Source organism: Canis lupus, chromosome 38, assembly GCF_048164855.1.
Source record: "Canis lupus baileyi chromosome 38, mCanLup2.hap1, whole genome shotgun sequence".
Lineage (NCBI taxonomy): Eukaryota > Metazoa > Chordata > Mammalia > Carnivora > Canidae > Canis > Canis lupus.
Genome location: NC_132875.1, coordinates 10561909 through 10579402, shown reverse-complemented (window position 1 = coordinate 10579402; position 17494 = coordinate 10561909). Strand labels below are relative to the sequence as shown.

The 17494-nt window shown below is 35.3% G+C and overlaps 1 protein-coding gene across 1 annotated transcript in view; it reads left to right on the top strand.

Annotated features, from left to right (window-relative positions):
- RRP15 (ribosomal RNA processing 15 homolog) overlaps positions 1-17494 on the top strand; it is a 38589-nt gene that overhangs the window by 13202 nt on the left and 7893 nt on the right. Inside the window, exons 3-4 of the mRNA XM_072814581.1 lie at positions 1200-1297; positions 3913-4114. Of these exons, the coding sequence (XP_072670682.1) occupies positions 1200-1297; positions 3913-4114 (300 nt within the window). The remainder of the gene's footprint in view (positions 1-1199; positions 1298-3912; positions 4115-17494) is intronic.

The window sequence follows — 17494 nt, the reverse complement described above, 5'->3', positions numbered from 1 at the left end:
TATAAAAATTATTTCAGAGTTAAAAAGTATTTTGGGATCATGCATGTCTTGAGTACTACAGACAATTAAGACTCAACCGTTTTAGACTTAAAAGTAAGATTTTTAAATTTCTGGCAAAATCTGATAGTGAATTTCATGACAGTTAAAGTAAATTATCTGCTTTGAGGAGGAATCTATTTTTTTAGAAAGGAATCAGGCTAATCTTTATAGTGAGAGCAAGAATTTTGTTTTACTGTGATTAGACATTTTCATTAATACAAAGTAAGAGATTAGGTGGATGAAGAAAAGGAATAGATAAAAGGAGATTTTTATTTATTTATTTATTTATTTATTTATTTATTTATTTATTTATTTATTTATTTATTTATTTATTTATTTATTTATGATAGTCACACACAGAGAGAGAGAGAGAGAGGCAGAGACACAGGCAGAGGGAGAAGCAGGCTCCATGCACCGGGAGCCCGACGTGGGATTCAATTCCGGGTCTCCAGGATCGCGCCCCTGGGCCAAAGGCAGGCGCCAAACCGCTGCGCCACCCAGGGATCCCAAAAGGAGATTTTCTTCCTACTGATTCTTACTACTGCTTTTGATACTCACTAGCTTCCTGGTGATCAGTTGATCATATTCAGTGTATTTGATTGTAGGTGATATGTTGGCCCGAGGCAGCAGTATATACTGATGTGGTGTATTGATGTGTAAAGTCAGGTGCCTGGGACCAGAGTACTACTGGATACAATGCTATTATTTTAAAAGCTAATATAAATTCTTAATAATTCTGACTTATTGGGAAAGATTTTCTTAAACATAAATAAGTATTTAAACTTGTGGTTATCAAAGATAGTAGTTTGGGGTCTTCCTGATGCTTACCTCTGATGATCTGGTGGTAGCAGGTCAAGTATGTAGCTCTCTCACACCCTACCTTGTCCTGCCTGGCTCAGTGTCCTGGCAGCTTTCCAGGCCCCTGCTGTCAGAGAGCCTGACAAAAACTCACTTTGTGCTTCTCACATGACATGCTGAGTGCTAACCACAGGCCGGCCCCCTGAGCTGAACCCCTAAAAGTATGGGGTTTTTTCAGTCCCGGTGACAAACTAAGCCAGAATGATTTATTACCTTTGTCCTTTCACAGAGTATCATATCAAAGTATGCTGCACTTTCAAAAATGCCTAATATTCTTTCACATAACAATATTTATAACACAGCTTGATAAGAAGCGAGAATGGGAAATGATGTGCAGAGTAAAGCCAGATGTTGTCAAAGACAAAGAAACAGAGAGAAATCTTCAGAGAATTGCAACAAGGTAAGACTGTTTTTACCCTTTAAAAAATAAGTATAATAAAGCTTTGATAGTGATCCATTTCTGACTATATCTGATCCTTAAGCTCAGCCTTCTCAGAGCCAAGTGGTTTATATCAAAACCTGCCTATTTAATACTGAATTCAACCAAAGATTTCGCAGATCTCATGAGGCAAGAGTATAACATCCTTTGTATATTTGGTTTGAACCTATTGCAGATCGTATTGTTTTTGTAATCACAAGAGCAGTGTAATTAGATGTGCATTTCTCTTATGGTAGTTGTCTGAATTTATGGCGATAGATGATCATTTTTGTTATGTTGTACTTAGGTCATAACGAATTATGTGTTACAGCAGCTTTATGCTGTCCTTTCACTCTGCATTTTTTTTTTTTAATCACTGATACCAAATGTTTATTTGATACCCTCTGTGTCCAGAGATAAATAGAATCTGGTGGCTGCCAGGTGGTCCTTGTCTACTCACCTGTAGGAACTACAGTCTTCTTTGAGACTAGAGGTATGTCCGGTGTGTTGGGCACTACAGCAGGAGATTGTCAGGGGAGTTGGGGAAGACTTCACAGAGGAGAGAACATTTGAGCTGCTACTTCAAGAATATAGCAGTTATATTTAGCGGAATTATTTTTGATTATCTAGTTCCTTACACTATGTGGGTCATTTTTTAATTCATATTGGAGTTCTACAGTGAGATAGAGCCAGACCGCTAGGTTCAAATCCCAGCACTGACTTATTACCTGTGTGTCCTTGCTCATGCTACCTAATTTTTCTGTCTCAGTTTATTTATCTATAAAAATAGTAGAATATTGTATTTACCCTGCAGGATTTCTCTGAGAATTAAATAAATTAAAAACATATAAAGATTTTAGAAAAGTGCATGGTTGGTGCATGAGAGTAAGTGCCTTCTTAAATTTTATATCTGAGGCACCTCCTTTTCCTCACTTTGGTCCCAGCCCTGCTCTTAAGGGTATGGAATTTTACACTCCTTATAAGCTAATAAGCTAGCCTGTTAGTTTTCTGGATACTGCCAGAAGACCAGAGACTTCTGGGTCAGAGACAAACGACCTTATTACTCTTGGGAAAGCAGTAGCCAGAGCATCACATTTCCACTGGTTCTCTGTATCCCTCAGTGGTAACATAGATGTCCAGTATGGATGCTTGAGCATGCAGTGGGTAGTGTTACAGAAGATACTGTACTTGGAAATCTCCTGCTTTTATGGTGAATGGTAACAAGCCCGCTTTCTGTTGGCGGGGGGTAGATGTTACTTCATCACTCAAGGTTGCGTCCTACAAACCCTACTCTCAGAAATACCCTGTGTAAAGAACAGTCAGGGCCTTGCATCCTTGAAAAACCTAGCAAGAATGTGCAGGGATACTCAGGGCGCATGGCAGAGTGCCTCTCCTGGTGATAGAATTAGAGCTCGAAAGGATGGTAATGCTTTAAGTCAGTGTTGTCCAATAGAAATATAATGGGAACCATATATATAATGTAAAACTTTTTGGTGGACACATTGAATACAGAAAAAAAAAAAGAGGGAGAGATGAGATTTATTGTCCTAATGCATTTTATTTAACCCAAGATAATCAAAGTATTATTATTTTGTCATATAATCAATATAAAACAATTATTAAGGGATTAATAAGGGATCCCTGGGTGGCGCAGCGGTTTAGCGCCTGCCTTTGGCCCAGGGCGTGATCCTGGAGACCCGGGATCAAATCCCACGTCGGGTTCCCGGTGCATGGAGCCTGCTTCTCCCTCTGCCTATGTCTCTGCCTCTCTTTCTCTCTCTCTCTCTCTCTCTCTCTCTCTCTCTCTGTGACTATCATAAATAAATAAAAATTAAAAAAGAGAGAGATTAATAAGATTAATAACAATTAAGAGATTTTAAAATTCTCTTTTTTCATATTAAGTCTTCAGAATTCAGTGTGTATTTTCAACCTGGAGCATATTGCAATTTGGAACAACCAGCCACATTTCATGGCTCACTAGCTACATGTGGCTCATGGCTACTGTAATGGATGCTGGAGGTCTTAATCTTCAGAATTCTTCTTGGAATGAACTTAACTATAGAACAAAGTATTTATTTCATTTTAAAATAGGATTTTAAGATTAGTTTTATAAGAGTTGCAGATAATATAACTTCTTTATAAACTACTTGAGTATTATTTTTCCCATTTATAGATGAAATTGAAATCTAGAAAACCTTTCCTAGAGTCAGATGGTTAGGCAGCTAACTGTAGAGGCCATTTTCTTTCCACTACATTGTGATGCCTTCAGTTATTATGTAATTATATTTTGAGAAATAGGTGTTTGTGTTAAAAATAGTTTTTCATTCTAATTGCACAAAAGTTGATTTAGAAAGATGAAAGCTGTGAAGAAAAATCACATATCAGTCCACATATATTTATTCTTTATTCAGAAATTTGTATTCATTCATTGAAATGTATGTTCATTTTTTTTCAGATTCACTTCTTTTCATTTGAGTGCCTATTAAATGCTTGCCTCTTTCCTAAGCAGTAAAAACCTATTGTTCTTATCCTCATGACTTGTATTCTAGTGTAACTGTTCCTTAACTGTGTTGTTCTGGTCATATTATATTCTCTAGGGGTGTGGTACAGTTATTTAATGCTGTACAGAAGCATCAAAAGAATGTTGATGAAAAGGTTAAAGAAGCTGGAAGCTCTATTAGAAAACGTGCTAAGTTGATATCAACTGTTTCCAAGAAAGATTTCATCAGTGTTCTGAGAGGAATGGATGCAAGTACAAGTGAAAAAAGTTCGACTGGAAAGAACTTGAAAGCCAAACAGGTAAGACTTTTATATAGGATTCAGTGCATCAGACTTTTAGCTCTTAGAGTAATGTTTTGGGGTGAAACAGCACACTATAAATTTAAAGGTTTGGATTCTTAAGTTTCATGGTGATTTATTCAGTATGTATGGAGGTTGCCAGTTATAGGTGACATACATACCCCTGCTGTGAGTACTCAGGAACCACAATTTATCTATAAATTGACAAATTTATAGATAAATTATCTAAAACCACAGATTTATCTATAAATCTTTTAGAGATATTGGATCTCTACCATCTGAAATCCTGTCTTTTGTGCACTTTGGAGAATAGAAACCTAAGTGAGGGATACAGCTTCAACCCGCAGCTTTTAACCCACAGAGGTAATTGTGGTGGCTTGTAATTTCTAAAATAGGAAGGATCAGAGCCTTGGGGAACATGGTGGAAGGTCATCTTTTGCACTGAGGCTGCTTGGTGATGTTTGACTGGTTGGAAGCGATAGCGTGTAAATACTCTTCGTGATCTTTGGCATGGTAACTTTGCTTCTCCACTCCTTTTGACCTGTGGACTCCAATAGTTGCCTTTCTAAAGGTACCAGGTGAAAAGTTCTGAAATGTGCTTTACTCTCAAAAGGGCTGTTTTGTTTTGTTTTTTAATTAAAGCAAAGTGCTGGTGTGTTTGATGGCTTAATTTCTATTGCCAACAAAAAGTACTTCAGTCAGGAAACAGGAGTCCTCTGTTGTAAGTTTTTTGTTTGTCTTTGGTTTGCCAGTTAAAACTGGCAAGAAGAGCATTTAGGAATTTCATGCTAGCCTAGGGCTGAAGTATTTTTCAAGTTCTTTGATTAAGTTGCCATTTTACGTAAATTTGACAAAAGTTTTCTAAGGTATTTTAACTTTGTCTATCTCTTGCATATTAAAGGACCCAAATTGGTTTTTTGTTGTTGTTGTTGTTTATTTATTCAAATTTTTTTCATTCAAAAATTTTACGTATTTATTTGAGAGGGAGAGAGAGAGTGAGAGCACGAGCAGGGTGGAGAGGGAGAATTTAGTCGCCCCTGCCACCCTCCCTCGCCCCCCAACAGGGAGCTGGACTCGGGGCTCTATCCTAGGACCTGGGTTCTTGACCTGAGCTGAAGGCAGATGTTTAACTGACTAAGCAACCCAGGCACCCCTCCCCCCAAATTGTTTTTTAATTATATATATAATACGAAGCTTACTGGTACTGCTGTTTTAAAGTGTCAGGATTAATTATAAACACATGACTACTATGTTTGGGGATTACTTTTTTAGTTAAAAAAATCTAACCTGCTGTGTTCTCATGAGGGACATTTTACTCCAAAAATTGGAGAAAGATCCAGCATCATTGAATGAGAAAGAGCTAGTGGGAAGATGGAAAAAGACTTACTATTTTTTTCTTTTTTCTGTTCGCTTTGGAATGATTTTTAATAGAAGCATTTGCTTTAGGATTATTTTTTCATGAGTTATGAAAATCATGAGCATGGGTTCTTTCCAATACCATTGTTGCCTTTATTACTTACCATTCATACTTTTGCCCTTGACTATTTTTGTTTCTACTTCATTGTCAAACCAAAGCAGCTTTGCTCTAAAACTAATTTGTCTCTAGAACTTCTTATCCCATACTAACAATATCTTGGAACATTTCCTTTAAAAATGCTGCTTTCACTTTGATTTCATGTTTATGGAAAAACAGCCAGACTCATTCTATCTATCTATCTATCTATCTATCTATCTATCTATCTATTTATTTATTTGACTGGGCTTGGTTTTACATCTGAATAATATAAACGTACTAAAATATGTATAATTGGATCAGTTATTAATATCAAGAATATTTCCTATTTGTACCTGGTGTTATTCTTTTATCTTTTAAAGTCTTACAATTCAGATAGATAGATTACTTCAAGTAAATAAGTAAACAAGATTTAAAAATTCTGAATTAGTATGTCTACACTGCCTGTTATCATCAGTTATATTAGGTACAGTAAGAGGTAAATTAAGTGGCTGCCCTATTTGGGGGGGGGATTTTAATGTAACTGTAATATTCATGTAGGACATAGATCATTAAACTTGTGTGAGTTACTTGGACTAAGTGCACTTGTAAAGCAATTGAAGAGAAGGAGGGAAAGTAAAAGTGGGAATAACGTGCCAAAACACTATTCAGAAATAAGACATAGATTAATGAAATGGATAAAGAAGGATATTAATTAAGTAGAAAATAAAATTTTCCTTTTTTCTCATATCTTACTTCTTCCTAGCACCATTGCTATTGCACCTTTTCTTCAAAGATGCTCTTTCCCTTCTCAGACAATTGGACAGAACAACTTTTAGGAAAATTCTCATTGCCCCTTTCCTGGGCATAATGGGTCAGAGCGTAGCCTTTTTATCTTGTATTCCTAATATTATGAAATCTTTACAATTAGAGTCCATCTGCATGTAAACTAAATTCATTGGCAGCTATCTATCAGGATAACAATCTGGAAATACCTTCATTATGTCTTCAGCTCCTTTACCTTGTTATACTTGTTATTTGTAATTGTGGTATTAAAGTCTTACATTCAAAAACAAAAAAGAGCCATGCTTTTATATTAAGAAGCTGGATAGAATTGCAATAATATAAACTAGAGGTTGGATCCATTACATGAACATACATTAGGAGTGCTTTTGGTTGTGTCTGGTTTTTGTTTTTGTTTTATTCCTTAGGAACACTCAGAACTTGGGAATTTATTTTTAAGAATCCCTTTTCAAGAATTTCCATATTCCTGCAAGGTATACAAGGTTTTAAAGTGTTGTGATAGATATTTCTTAACTATGTTATGATCCTGAACAAGACACTTTTCTGAGAACCTTTTCTTTTTTGGGGCATAAAATGAATTTTATTTTCAAAGCAATAGGAGCAGAGTTTCAAAAGGGAACCTGTGACTAAATAAAATTGCTAGTGCTCTTCCCCATCCCTCTCTGCCCCTTGTTTTGCCCCCTTCTGAGGTAACTATGTTCAGTTCTTACATCTGTTGTATTTACCTTCATGTCTTAAATAATATTTAGACTTTTAAAATCAATATTAGATACCTTTTATGGAAGTTAAGGAATTATCACTTTCCTTTGCTGCCATACTTCCTGTACTGTGTCCTTTCACTTTAGTATATTATTACTTTTAGCTAAATCAGTATTCAATGTAAACATCATTCACTCCTGAACAAAGTAATGTATGAAAATAATACTTTTCTATTCTTCAACTTAGCTTCCTTACAGCTTTTGTTTTCTGGAGGTAACAGTTGCCTCTTTTTTTTAAAAAACCCTTCTCAGTATTACGTTTTCCATGGCCATCTTGGTACAATCTAGACTGGTTGTTCTTTACCCTGGTATGCACTTGGAGTTTGCTTTAGCACTGCTCTGGGAATTCCCCTTGCTTCTTCCCTTTGCGATAGCCTCTGTTTCTTGGACTTATTTTCTCTTGGCTTTCACTCTCATTTTGATGAGGTCACATTTACCTACAGTAGCTTTCTGGGGAAGGGTATAGGATATCTTCATTTTTAACGTGTTGGCTGAATTATATATAGTAGATGGAACGGTGGCTCCTAAAATAATAAGTCGGGATCCCTGGGTGGCGCAGCGGCTTAGCGCCTCCCTTTGGCCCAGGGCGCGATCCTGGAGACCCGGGATCGAATCCCACGTCGGGCTCCCGGTGCATGGAGCCTGCTTCTCCCTCTGCCTATGTCTCTGCCTCTCTCTCTCTCTCTCTCTCTGTGACTATCATTAAAAAAAAAAAAAAAAAAAAAAAAAAAAAAAAAATTATAAGTCTGTGTTCTAATTCCCAGAACCTATAAATGTACCTTATTTAGAAAAGGGTCTTTGCAGATATAATTAAGGATCTTGAGGTGAAGAGATCATCTCAGATTATATGGATGGATTCTAAATCCAGTGTTAAATATCCTTACAAGAGGTGCACAAGGGATATTTGACAGACTGAAGTGGAAGAGGCAAAGTAACCAGAGGCAGAGGTTGGGGTGATGTGGCTGCAAGTCAAACAGTGTGCACTATGTAGGCTTATTCAATACAATCTCTTTGTATTAATCAGTTTTCCTGAGTTCAAGACTTTTCTGATTTAATATCTTCAGGGATTAAACTACCTATGTTAGGGTCTGTCACCTGCCTCCATAGGCCAGGGAGGGTACTTAAAAGTCTTACTGCTTCTTCCACAAGCTATCAACCAGTCTTGTATTTCTATCATGCTCCTCCCCCCCCCCCCCACCTCCCTCCTTGCCTGAGCATGGATCCAGTTTCTCACTTAAATGTTAGTTTTCCCTTCTCTCTAATTGGTTACCCGTACTCTATCCAGTTTTCATTTATGTCCCAAAACTTGTTGGCATATTGTGTCAATTATTTTCCCACCTGTATTGTTTCCTTGTTTGTTTATAGCTTTTTATACTTTTAGTGGACTTTTCATAAGAATTAGAGATAAATGCATGTCTGCTGTTTAATTGGAAGACTATTTTAAAAGCAAAAAGGTTAATCTTCTTGTAACTTCCTATTGCTTTTAACAGAATTATTGGTAGTCTTAAGTTAATTATAAAGTATTTCACAAACAATAAATATTTAAATATTTGAAAATGGATTATTTTAAAAATGCTTGCTTATAATGGTTTGAAGCGAATTATTTAAAAAATACTTGTATATAAGCATTTTTCTAAAGGTTTAGCATTATAAAGAAGAAAGTGCCCCTCCATTATTTATATGCATTTGTGTCTTGAAAACCAGCTTTGTGATCATCTCTACCCTGTAAGAGTCTAGATATTTAGATTCATGTTCTGGCATGAATTTCATAGAAAATAAAGAAGAAAAGAGAGTATATGAAGAAAAGAGTGTATGATCTTTTAAAAATTTGTCTAGTAATTGATTTATTTTTAAACCAATAGATAATTAGAATTACTAAATTGTTTCTTTACACATCACATAGCTATGATTCCTAAGTCTGTTTAAGGGTCGTTTGTATTGTGCACTATACATCTACATTTGATTTATTTCATTTTATATGTTTACATTCACTGTTTTTGTGAGCTACTACTTCAACTTTTAAAAGTCTGCTTGTTCCATTTAAGAACCATAATCTTCAAAGGCTTTTGGTGCCTAGATCGAAGCAAAGTTTTTGTATGTCCCAAAGATTGCCTTTCATATCATTAGCTGTTTATCAGGGTATTTTTAATCTTCTGATTCTGCTGATTTAAAAAATACTGTTGCCCTTAGAACTTTTTAATCTGTTTTTTTCTTTTTTCTTTCTTTTTTTCTTCTTTTTTTTTTTTTTTTAAAGATTTTATTTACTCATGAGAGAGGCAGAGACACAGGCAGAGGGAGAAGCAGGCTCCATGCAGGGAGCCTGATGTGGGACTTGATCCCGGGGCTCCAGGATCACACCCTGGGCTGAAGGCGGCGCTAAACCGCTGGGCCACTGGGGCTTCCCTATCTGTTTTTTTCTTAATTTTATTGTATCCAATCATTATTTCTGGAATAAAGTAGTTGGGAAAGCCTTCCTTAGAGTAAAAAGGTATAATTGCTTTTTAAAGATCATTTTTAGGGTAAGAGATTTTGAAAAGACTATTTTTAAAAATGTCAGACTAATAGACTAAATTACATTTGAGTCATTAATTAATATACTTTATTTCTTGGAGTGGAACCTGAATACTGCAAAGTAAAACAAAAAAGTACTTGATGGGCTCATTTCAGAAGAGATAACAGCTAGTTATCTGTAAATCAAAAAGCCTTCACTAGAACTCAGGATGAGTAGTACTCTTTTTTTTTTTTTTTTTTAAGATTTTATTTATTTATTCATGAGAGACACAGAGAGAAAGGCAGAGACTTAGGCAGAGGGAGAAGCAGGCTCCTCTCAGGAAGCCAGATGCAGAACTCCCATCTTCAGACCAGGATCACACCCTGAGCCAAAGGCAGATGCTGAGCCACCCAGGTGTCCCTAGAGTATTTTTTTTTTTTGTCTATTAAAAAATGAGCTGTTTCTTCTGTTACATATGTAAGGATTAATTTTTTTTTTCCTTAGTAACAGTTGCACATCTCTTTCATCATGTTAAGTCAGGGCATTTGTACAGTGGATGTACATCACATTTAATAAATGTAAACACATTGTACCTTTGTCATTCACAAATTTTACAATCTAATTTTTTTCTTTTAAATTCCTTACATTGAAAAAATAAATAAATGAAATAAATTCCTTACATTGCAAAGCTTAGGTGCAAAATAAGTCACTTGTTTGAGTTCACTGCCCAATATCTTCAATAATGCTCATTGTTTTCTTGATTCACTAACATGTCATGTTAAAATAAATCTTGTTAAATCAAAATCAGAGACTTAGTTAATTTTTTTTTAATGTTATGTATATTTTTGTGAGATAAGGCCATGACAAAGGACACTGTTAGTGGAAATCAGAAAGCCTAAGGAAAGAGTGATTCTTATCCCCAAAATTGAAATTTGGAGTAAAGTATTAAATATTAAATTCAATAGAGGTTTGATTCTTGAGAATGAATCAGTCCACTAAACATTTCATATGGAAAAAAGAAGAGGAACCATTTGAAAATTGAGCAAGCGTCCCAGGTAGTACAGATGGTATGTTGCTTATGAAATTAGAAGGTAGTGAAGTTGGAAAAATTGTGATGGGAGGATGTTCATAGAAAATATGATTCTCAAGAAGAATGTGCTTAGGAGAATATAAGACACTTAGCTTTAATTGTAAAAAATCATGAAGCAAACATAGTAAAGGCACTAGTTCATTCACTGGACTAACCCAGTCTGTTAGGTAAAGGTGCTTTGAGTATCTGAAGAAGCATTTTCATTTTATTATGTGAATTCTAATGATAACAGGAAAGGAAGCACCACTGAGTGGCATTTCTGTTGAAATCTTCAAGCTAAAGAATTTCATGAAGAAAGTAATAAATTAGAACAAGTACTCAGTGCTGTTGAAACTAGCCTATGGTGAAACAGAATCTTTGAAAACATTGAAAAGAAATATGTGTCAGAAAATGAAGCTATAATGAGTAGACATTTTCACAAGTAGTAATCCAAGGAAAAGCAACGGGCAATCATTGTGCTACTATAGGAGAAGAAAGCCTACCTGTTCTTAATTTTTCATATCCTTTATAATTTCCTTTCTTTTTTCTTCTTTCTTAGAGGTTGGGATATTGAGTGTTTGCTGATGAGTGGGAGGCTTGAAAATGAGATCCTGAGGAAGTAGGTTGGAATCACATTTTTAAGTCTTCAGTCTTCTGTTAAGGCATTTGGACTTTATTCCTTAGGCAGTTGGGAGCTAGTTGTAATTTTTCATCAGGTAAGTGACCTGATTAGATATGATTATTCTTAAGGAAAAGAAGGCTGAAGGATGGAAAGACTCAAGATCAACCATGGGAGTCTTTTACCTTAAAGCAAGATGGGAAACCCTGAACTAAGGTGTGGTGTGGTGAGGATTAATGGAAAAGAAGAACCTGGTTGGAGAGATAGTTTTGGAAGGGTTGGGGGAGGGGAGAATTGTGATGACTGTGAGGTTTACAGCTTGAGAGATTCAGAAATGGTGACATCTTTTACAAAATTGAAACTATAAAAGGTGGAACATATTTGAGAATTGAAGGCTTATTTTATTTTATATACCAGTATAGTTAACATATAGTAGTATTATATTAGTTTCAGGTGTACAATACCGTGATTTAACACATTATACATCACCCAGTGCTCATCACAAGTATGTTCCTTAATCCCTATCCTATTTCACCTACCTCCCCTTTAGAGATTAAGACTTTTATAAAATGAAGTTGTAATCAGCAATGAGAAGAATGACCATAAAGAGCAGGTTAAAAACAGCAAGTGTGAGGCAAGGCATTTGGTTAGTATAGGAGACATGACCACAGAGGAGCAGGCTACCAGAATAGCAGTGTTTATGGAGGCCCCTTGTTGCAGAGTCTCATGAGTCCTGAATGTCTCTGTAGGGCCTGAAAACAATTTTCCTGTTTACCTAATCAGGGAAGGTGCATGATGTATTTTAGAGTTTTTCATGTGATTAAATTTAAATGTTTCTAGACTTACAGAATTGTCAGTTATTTGGAGAAAAGTCTATAATCCAGAACCTATAAATCCCACTCTTGATCCAAATAAATGAAGTCCCATATCAGCTACATACCATCATATAAGAAGGCACATTGACAGATTCCTTGATGTTGATCCTGAGTGGTTTTTAGAAAGATTAAATTGTATTTAGGACGCTCTGTTTAAAGAAACAACAATAATTTATATTTTGTATAAGAAAAGTTGTTTCATAAAAAATTTCAGTTCTAATCCCTCAGGGAATTGTTCTTTCTGTACCCTGTTCAGAACACGTACCAATCTAGAGCGATAACGTTTTCCTGGTAGGTTGGGTAATCAAGATTTTAATAATGTAGAGTTGTTATTTTTTTCCCCTTACTTTCCAAAGTTATAGTTATTCCTTTTGCTCTTTTCTTGAAAAGTTGTCAAAATCCAGTCAAACTTCTTGAAATTTAAGTGTCTGTTTCCTTAAAGGTGGGACTGAAGCAAGTATGATGCATATGATGCATTTTAAATCTGAATCACGAAAGAAAATATATTGGCTGCTGTTAGGAAAGCACTGACTATATGTTATTCAAACCCTTGAATTACAGACTTGCAGGGTTTTCATTTATTTGAAATTGCCAATGTTGCACATTCACCTTTGGTTATAATGAAGCCACAATAATAATTTTGTTGTAAGAGAAAATGTTAGCTTGTTTCTGTTAGAATGTAATTTTCTTAGTGATTGCTAGACAACAAATTTTAATAAAAAGTCTCTAGGGGAAAAAGTTACTGTAGGAGGAAGGTATATATATTTTTTCTATTGTTTGTGATAATAAATACTTAAAATGGCAGACATAGAGGTAAGGTAGGGGGCTTTGTTTCTCATACATTTCTCATTAATGGCCACCACATAATTCCTTCATAGCTGGGTATTTAGTGGTATGAATACTTTTGAAATACCTGACTTCTTTATTAACTTAGACTCTGCACTGCTATGTTCTGTTAAAACTGTACATTCCATAGGGTTCAGAGATCTACTGAATTCCTGCTACCGAAGAAGGAAACCTAGGGTTGGAGGGACTCCACACACAGCTGTGTAGGTGGTCCCCTCGCAGTTTTCAGGATTTAGTTTTTAACTGGGTTGGGGAAAGGGAAGGCAGATGAGAGGGTAGAGAAAGATACTGTCCTTAAGTTGCCCCTGCATTGCCAGCAACAGTGTTTTACTCTCACATAAAAGCAGCTCTGGCTGGAATGTGTGGAATTCTAACTTTGTAAATAATTCAGCTTAATGTTTGTTTACTGAAAATGCCTAAATAGATTAGAGTTTAGACAAAAGAGAGACTCCAAAGTTTGAAATGAGAATGAGTGTGATTGTACACATTGCTGTTGATGGGAACAGCTTAAAGCCTGTTTCTCAACTCCTTTTAAAATAGGCTGTTTAGCTTTAATATAGCGTGGTTTCGGATTTGGCCAGCAGTTGTAATCAAAGCAAACTTATGTTTGGCACTGTGGTACATGCAGCATTTTGATGTAGGGGAAATACGGGTATGAGGGAAGCATAAGAGCTAATTACAGAGTTGCTCTAGAAATCTTTAGTTACTGTTAAAATAAAAATGACTAATGGTGCCATATGTCTCCTGGCCCTATTTGAAGAAATGTTCTATTTGAAGTTGCTGAAGTGGATGGGAGTATAGGATTTTCATCAGTGAGGTTGAGGCCTTTTTTTTTTTTTTTTTAATTGTCTTGCTCAAAGTGAGTTTTATGCTATATGCTTACACTTAGTTGGTGCGTTTGTAAAAATAAAAAGAATGTTTTATTGTTTCTTGCTGAAAATCATAAATATGAGTTGGTTGGTGTTTTTTGTTTGAGTAGTAGGCAGATGAGAATGTTGGTGGGAATGTATGAAATATTATACAGTAGCAAAGGCCACAGACTCCGGAACCAGGCTGCCTGGGTTGAAAATGCTTGGTCTGCCATTTAATATCTGTGGGTTATTTACCCACACCATGCCTCAAGTTTCTTATGGTTTAAGATAATCATTCTAGTAGTAGTAACCACCTCATAGAGATAACTGAGAACCAGTTGAGTCAGGATAAAGTACTTAGAACAGTGCTTGGCACAGTGCTATATAAATGTTTACAGTTATTTTTATTTTTATTTTGTGTTTCTTTTATTTAGTACTTAGTTTTCCTAACAGTAGTCAAAGGTGAATCTAAAGTTGGAAACAAATGTGAAAACCTGTTAGTACTTACAAGTATTGGATAATCAAAAATTTGTCCAATAATTTAATAAAAATTATGTTTATATTTGGAAAATTCTCTCATTTTAGGTGTATCTAGTCTAATATTGCAGATTTTTACACAATAAACATGGGTTTTGAGGACCTAGAAATTTGTCCACTTTCTCTTCCCCATTTTAAGCTATGCTTTCTTAAATTGTTCCAAGATTTTACTTACCAAGGAAAGTTTGATTTCTAAATGGTTGCTTTCATACTCCAATATTTGAATGTTCTCATCTTTGTGACTAGTGTGCGGAAACATCATTAGGAGATTACAGATGTCCCTAGTTAGGAATTCTGTGCCATATGTGTGATGACCCGGGGCATTAGTAAGTAGGAATGGTGGTAGAGGGACTGGGAGGGCACTTGCTAGTGTTCGCTTTGTGCCAGGCACTTTGAAAGGTATTTGTTTATAATTACCATTTTAAAAAGTACTAGAATTCTCATTTTAGAGGTGAGAAACTCCAAATCAGAAATATTAAGTGACTCGCCCCAAGTCACATTGATAGTTATTGGTGGAATCTGGTTTAAAACCCAGTCCCCATTGCTCCAAAATTGTATCAGCTATTTGTGCCTGCTACTTAAAAAGATCTGAGGTACTTCATTAGAAGCAGAACCAAAAACTATGCTTCCCTTCTCTCACCCAGATGAGCTACAAGAGGTGGGGCTGGCTAATGAGCCACCGTGTCACCCACTGAGGCTCTAAGAAGAATGATGAGAGGGATGGCTTTCTGTCTTGAGTTTTCCTGCATCTCACATCCTCTTTATTGGATATGTAGCAGCACATGGAGACTGATAGATTTTAAAATCTCATTTCTCAGAACTGTTAAGGAAGATAAAATATTTCCATACTAAAACATTTCAGAATCATGAAACAAACTCATTAAACTCATTTAAGGAATTCTTTATAACAGGGAGAAAGTTTGAAAGACCAGTATTTCTATCATCTAAGTTCTAAAATTGTTGACACTTGTCCATGTGTTTATTTTAAAGAGCTGTCTGCCTATCTCCTTCCTCATCTAGTTTTTGTTTTTTGGGGGGATGATTATTTGAAGGTGGTTATCCCTGTAGTGTCCTAGAACTTCTTTTTTTAAAAACAGGTTCATTGAAATAAAATTCACATTACATACAATTCAGAAGATTCATTTGTAACTAAACCAGTTGTCTTGCTTGAAGAATGAGTCCAGGTTCTGAATCCATCTGATTATTTCATCGTGTCTTTCAACTTGCTCCTCTGTGCCCTTTTACTGTAAGCGCAAAATTAGGACTAAAGGTTGGGATTTAGGGGGGGATTTAGGTTAAAATTTTTTTTGGGGGGATTTAGGTTAAACTTCAACATAACTGATAGGTGTGATACTTAGATGCTGTATACTTAGTATGCTATCACATCAGGGGACACATTATAAGAATGCCCCATGTTAGTGATGGTAGTTTTTCATTTGGTTAAAATGGTAATAAATGTTTCCTTATTAAAGGTGCATTTTCCCTTTTATAGTTAGAAAGTAATTTATGGGATGAATAATTTAAAAGCAAATATACTGTTCCTCATCTATCTTTTACCTTTTGGCATCAATTGATGATTCTTGACTAAAATGGTTAAATGTTACTGGAATTTACAGAATGGTGATTTTCTCATTTTTTCTATTTATTTTTCTCAGGATAAATTTAAATTCCAAAAGATGGGGTTAGTGTATCATTCCTTTTAATTACTGCGTTCCAGAGTAAGGAGTTGGCTTAACAGTCATCTCCAGTGCTGACAAGTGAACCTCCCCCCTGCCACCTTTTTGTTTTTGTCTTTAATATTATGGATGTATGAATGTCTAGCTGTTCAATATTTTAGAATCATTATGCTTTTTTTGATGCTTAAATTCACAGATCTGACCACGGGAACCAGTACAAACCAGCTTCTTGTGCCCTTTTGACATGACCTCATTTTTCTTAGAGTACTTTCTTGCTTTCTGGGACAAAAGCTCTCACACCAAACCTTGTATTTTCTGTGGCCCAGACCTAGAGTCACCCATTTTACAGGGAGCTCTAGTGAGGATAGTCCATTTATTTTTAAATCTTTGTTGATTTAGTAGGTAGATTGATAGTATGCATATTTTTACTAGATATAACAGTTTTATTTATATAACGTTTCATAGTTTTATAGAGTACTTTTACATGTTTGCTCATTTAAGCTCTTTAACAAATTTATGATATTAAACCATCAGTATCAATTTTCTAGATGAATTCACAGCTCTACTAATTTGTTTATAAACCTGAATTATCATCTATATGCTATATAACAAAGTTGATAAAAGAAGAATGATATGCTTTAAGAGACTGAGTGTATTCTCAATGTTTCAAGCTCTTAATGGAGTCTAAAAATACATAGAGCACTTGTGTCAAAAGGCTCCTTGAGGTGTTACATTTGTCTTTTAGGCAGTTTAGTCAGCTTTAACTTACTAACAGCTACTAAGAGATTATAAACAATGAGGAACATCTGGATTGCAGGAATGTTTCCTCAAACTTTAATTCTGTGAAATTAGCTGTATAGATAGCAAGTTAGAATGGAAGCCACCAAATAAAACCACTTTGAGGTAAGGCTTAAGTATTAAGTCCATTGTAAAATCAAGGGCAGCAAATGAAATTAAAACAAAAAATAGTGCAGCAGATGAAAAAAAAAAAAAACATCAAAGAAGCATATTTTTTAGTAGTATTAGGCCTGAATTCTTGGAAAGCTATACAGAATTTAGGTTTTCTTAGAGAACTCTATACATTTAACATGTGCTTGGACTATAACTAAAGGTGATGTAATTTCAGCATCTTGATCTTTTTTCCTTGGATATCTTACCAAATGCTTTTTTAGCTTGCTTGGATCTTATAAGTTACCCATTTAAATTTGTAAAGTGTACAAGAATCTGGAAACTATACAATAGTTAAAAACAAAGCCCAAATGGGCTTGTTGCCTGGAATACCATCCTAGTAAAACAGTTAAAATGAACTAAAACAAGTTTGTGAAGAAATGAAGAAGGCATAAATTGATCTAGACAATTAGG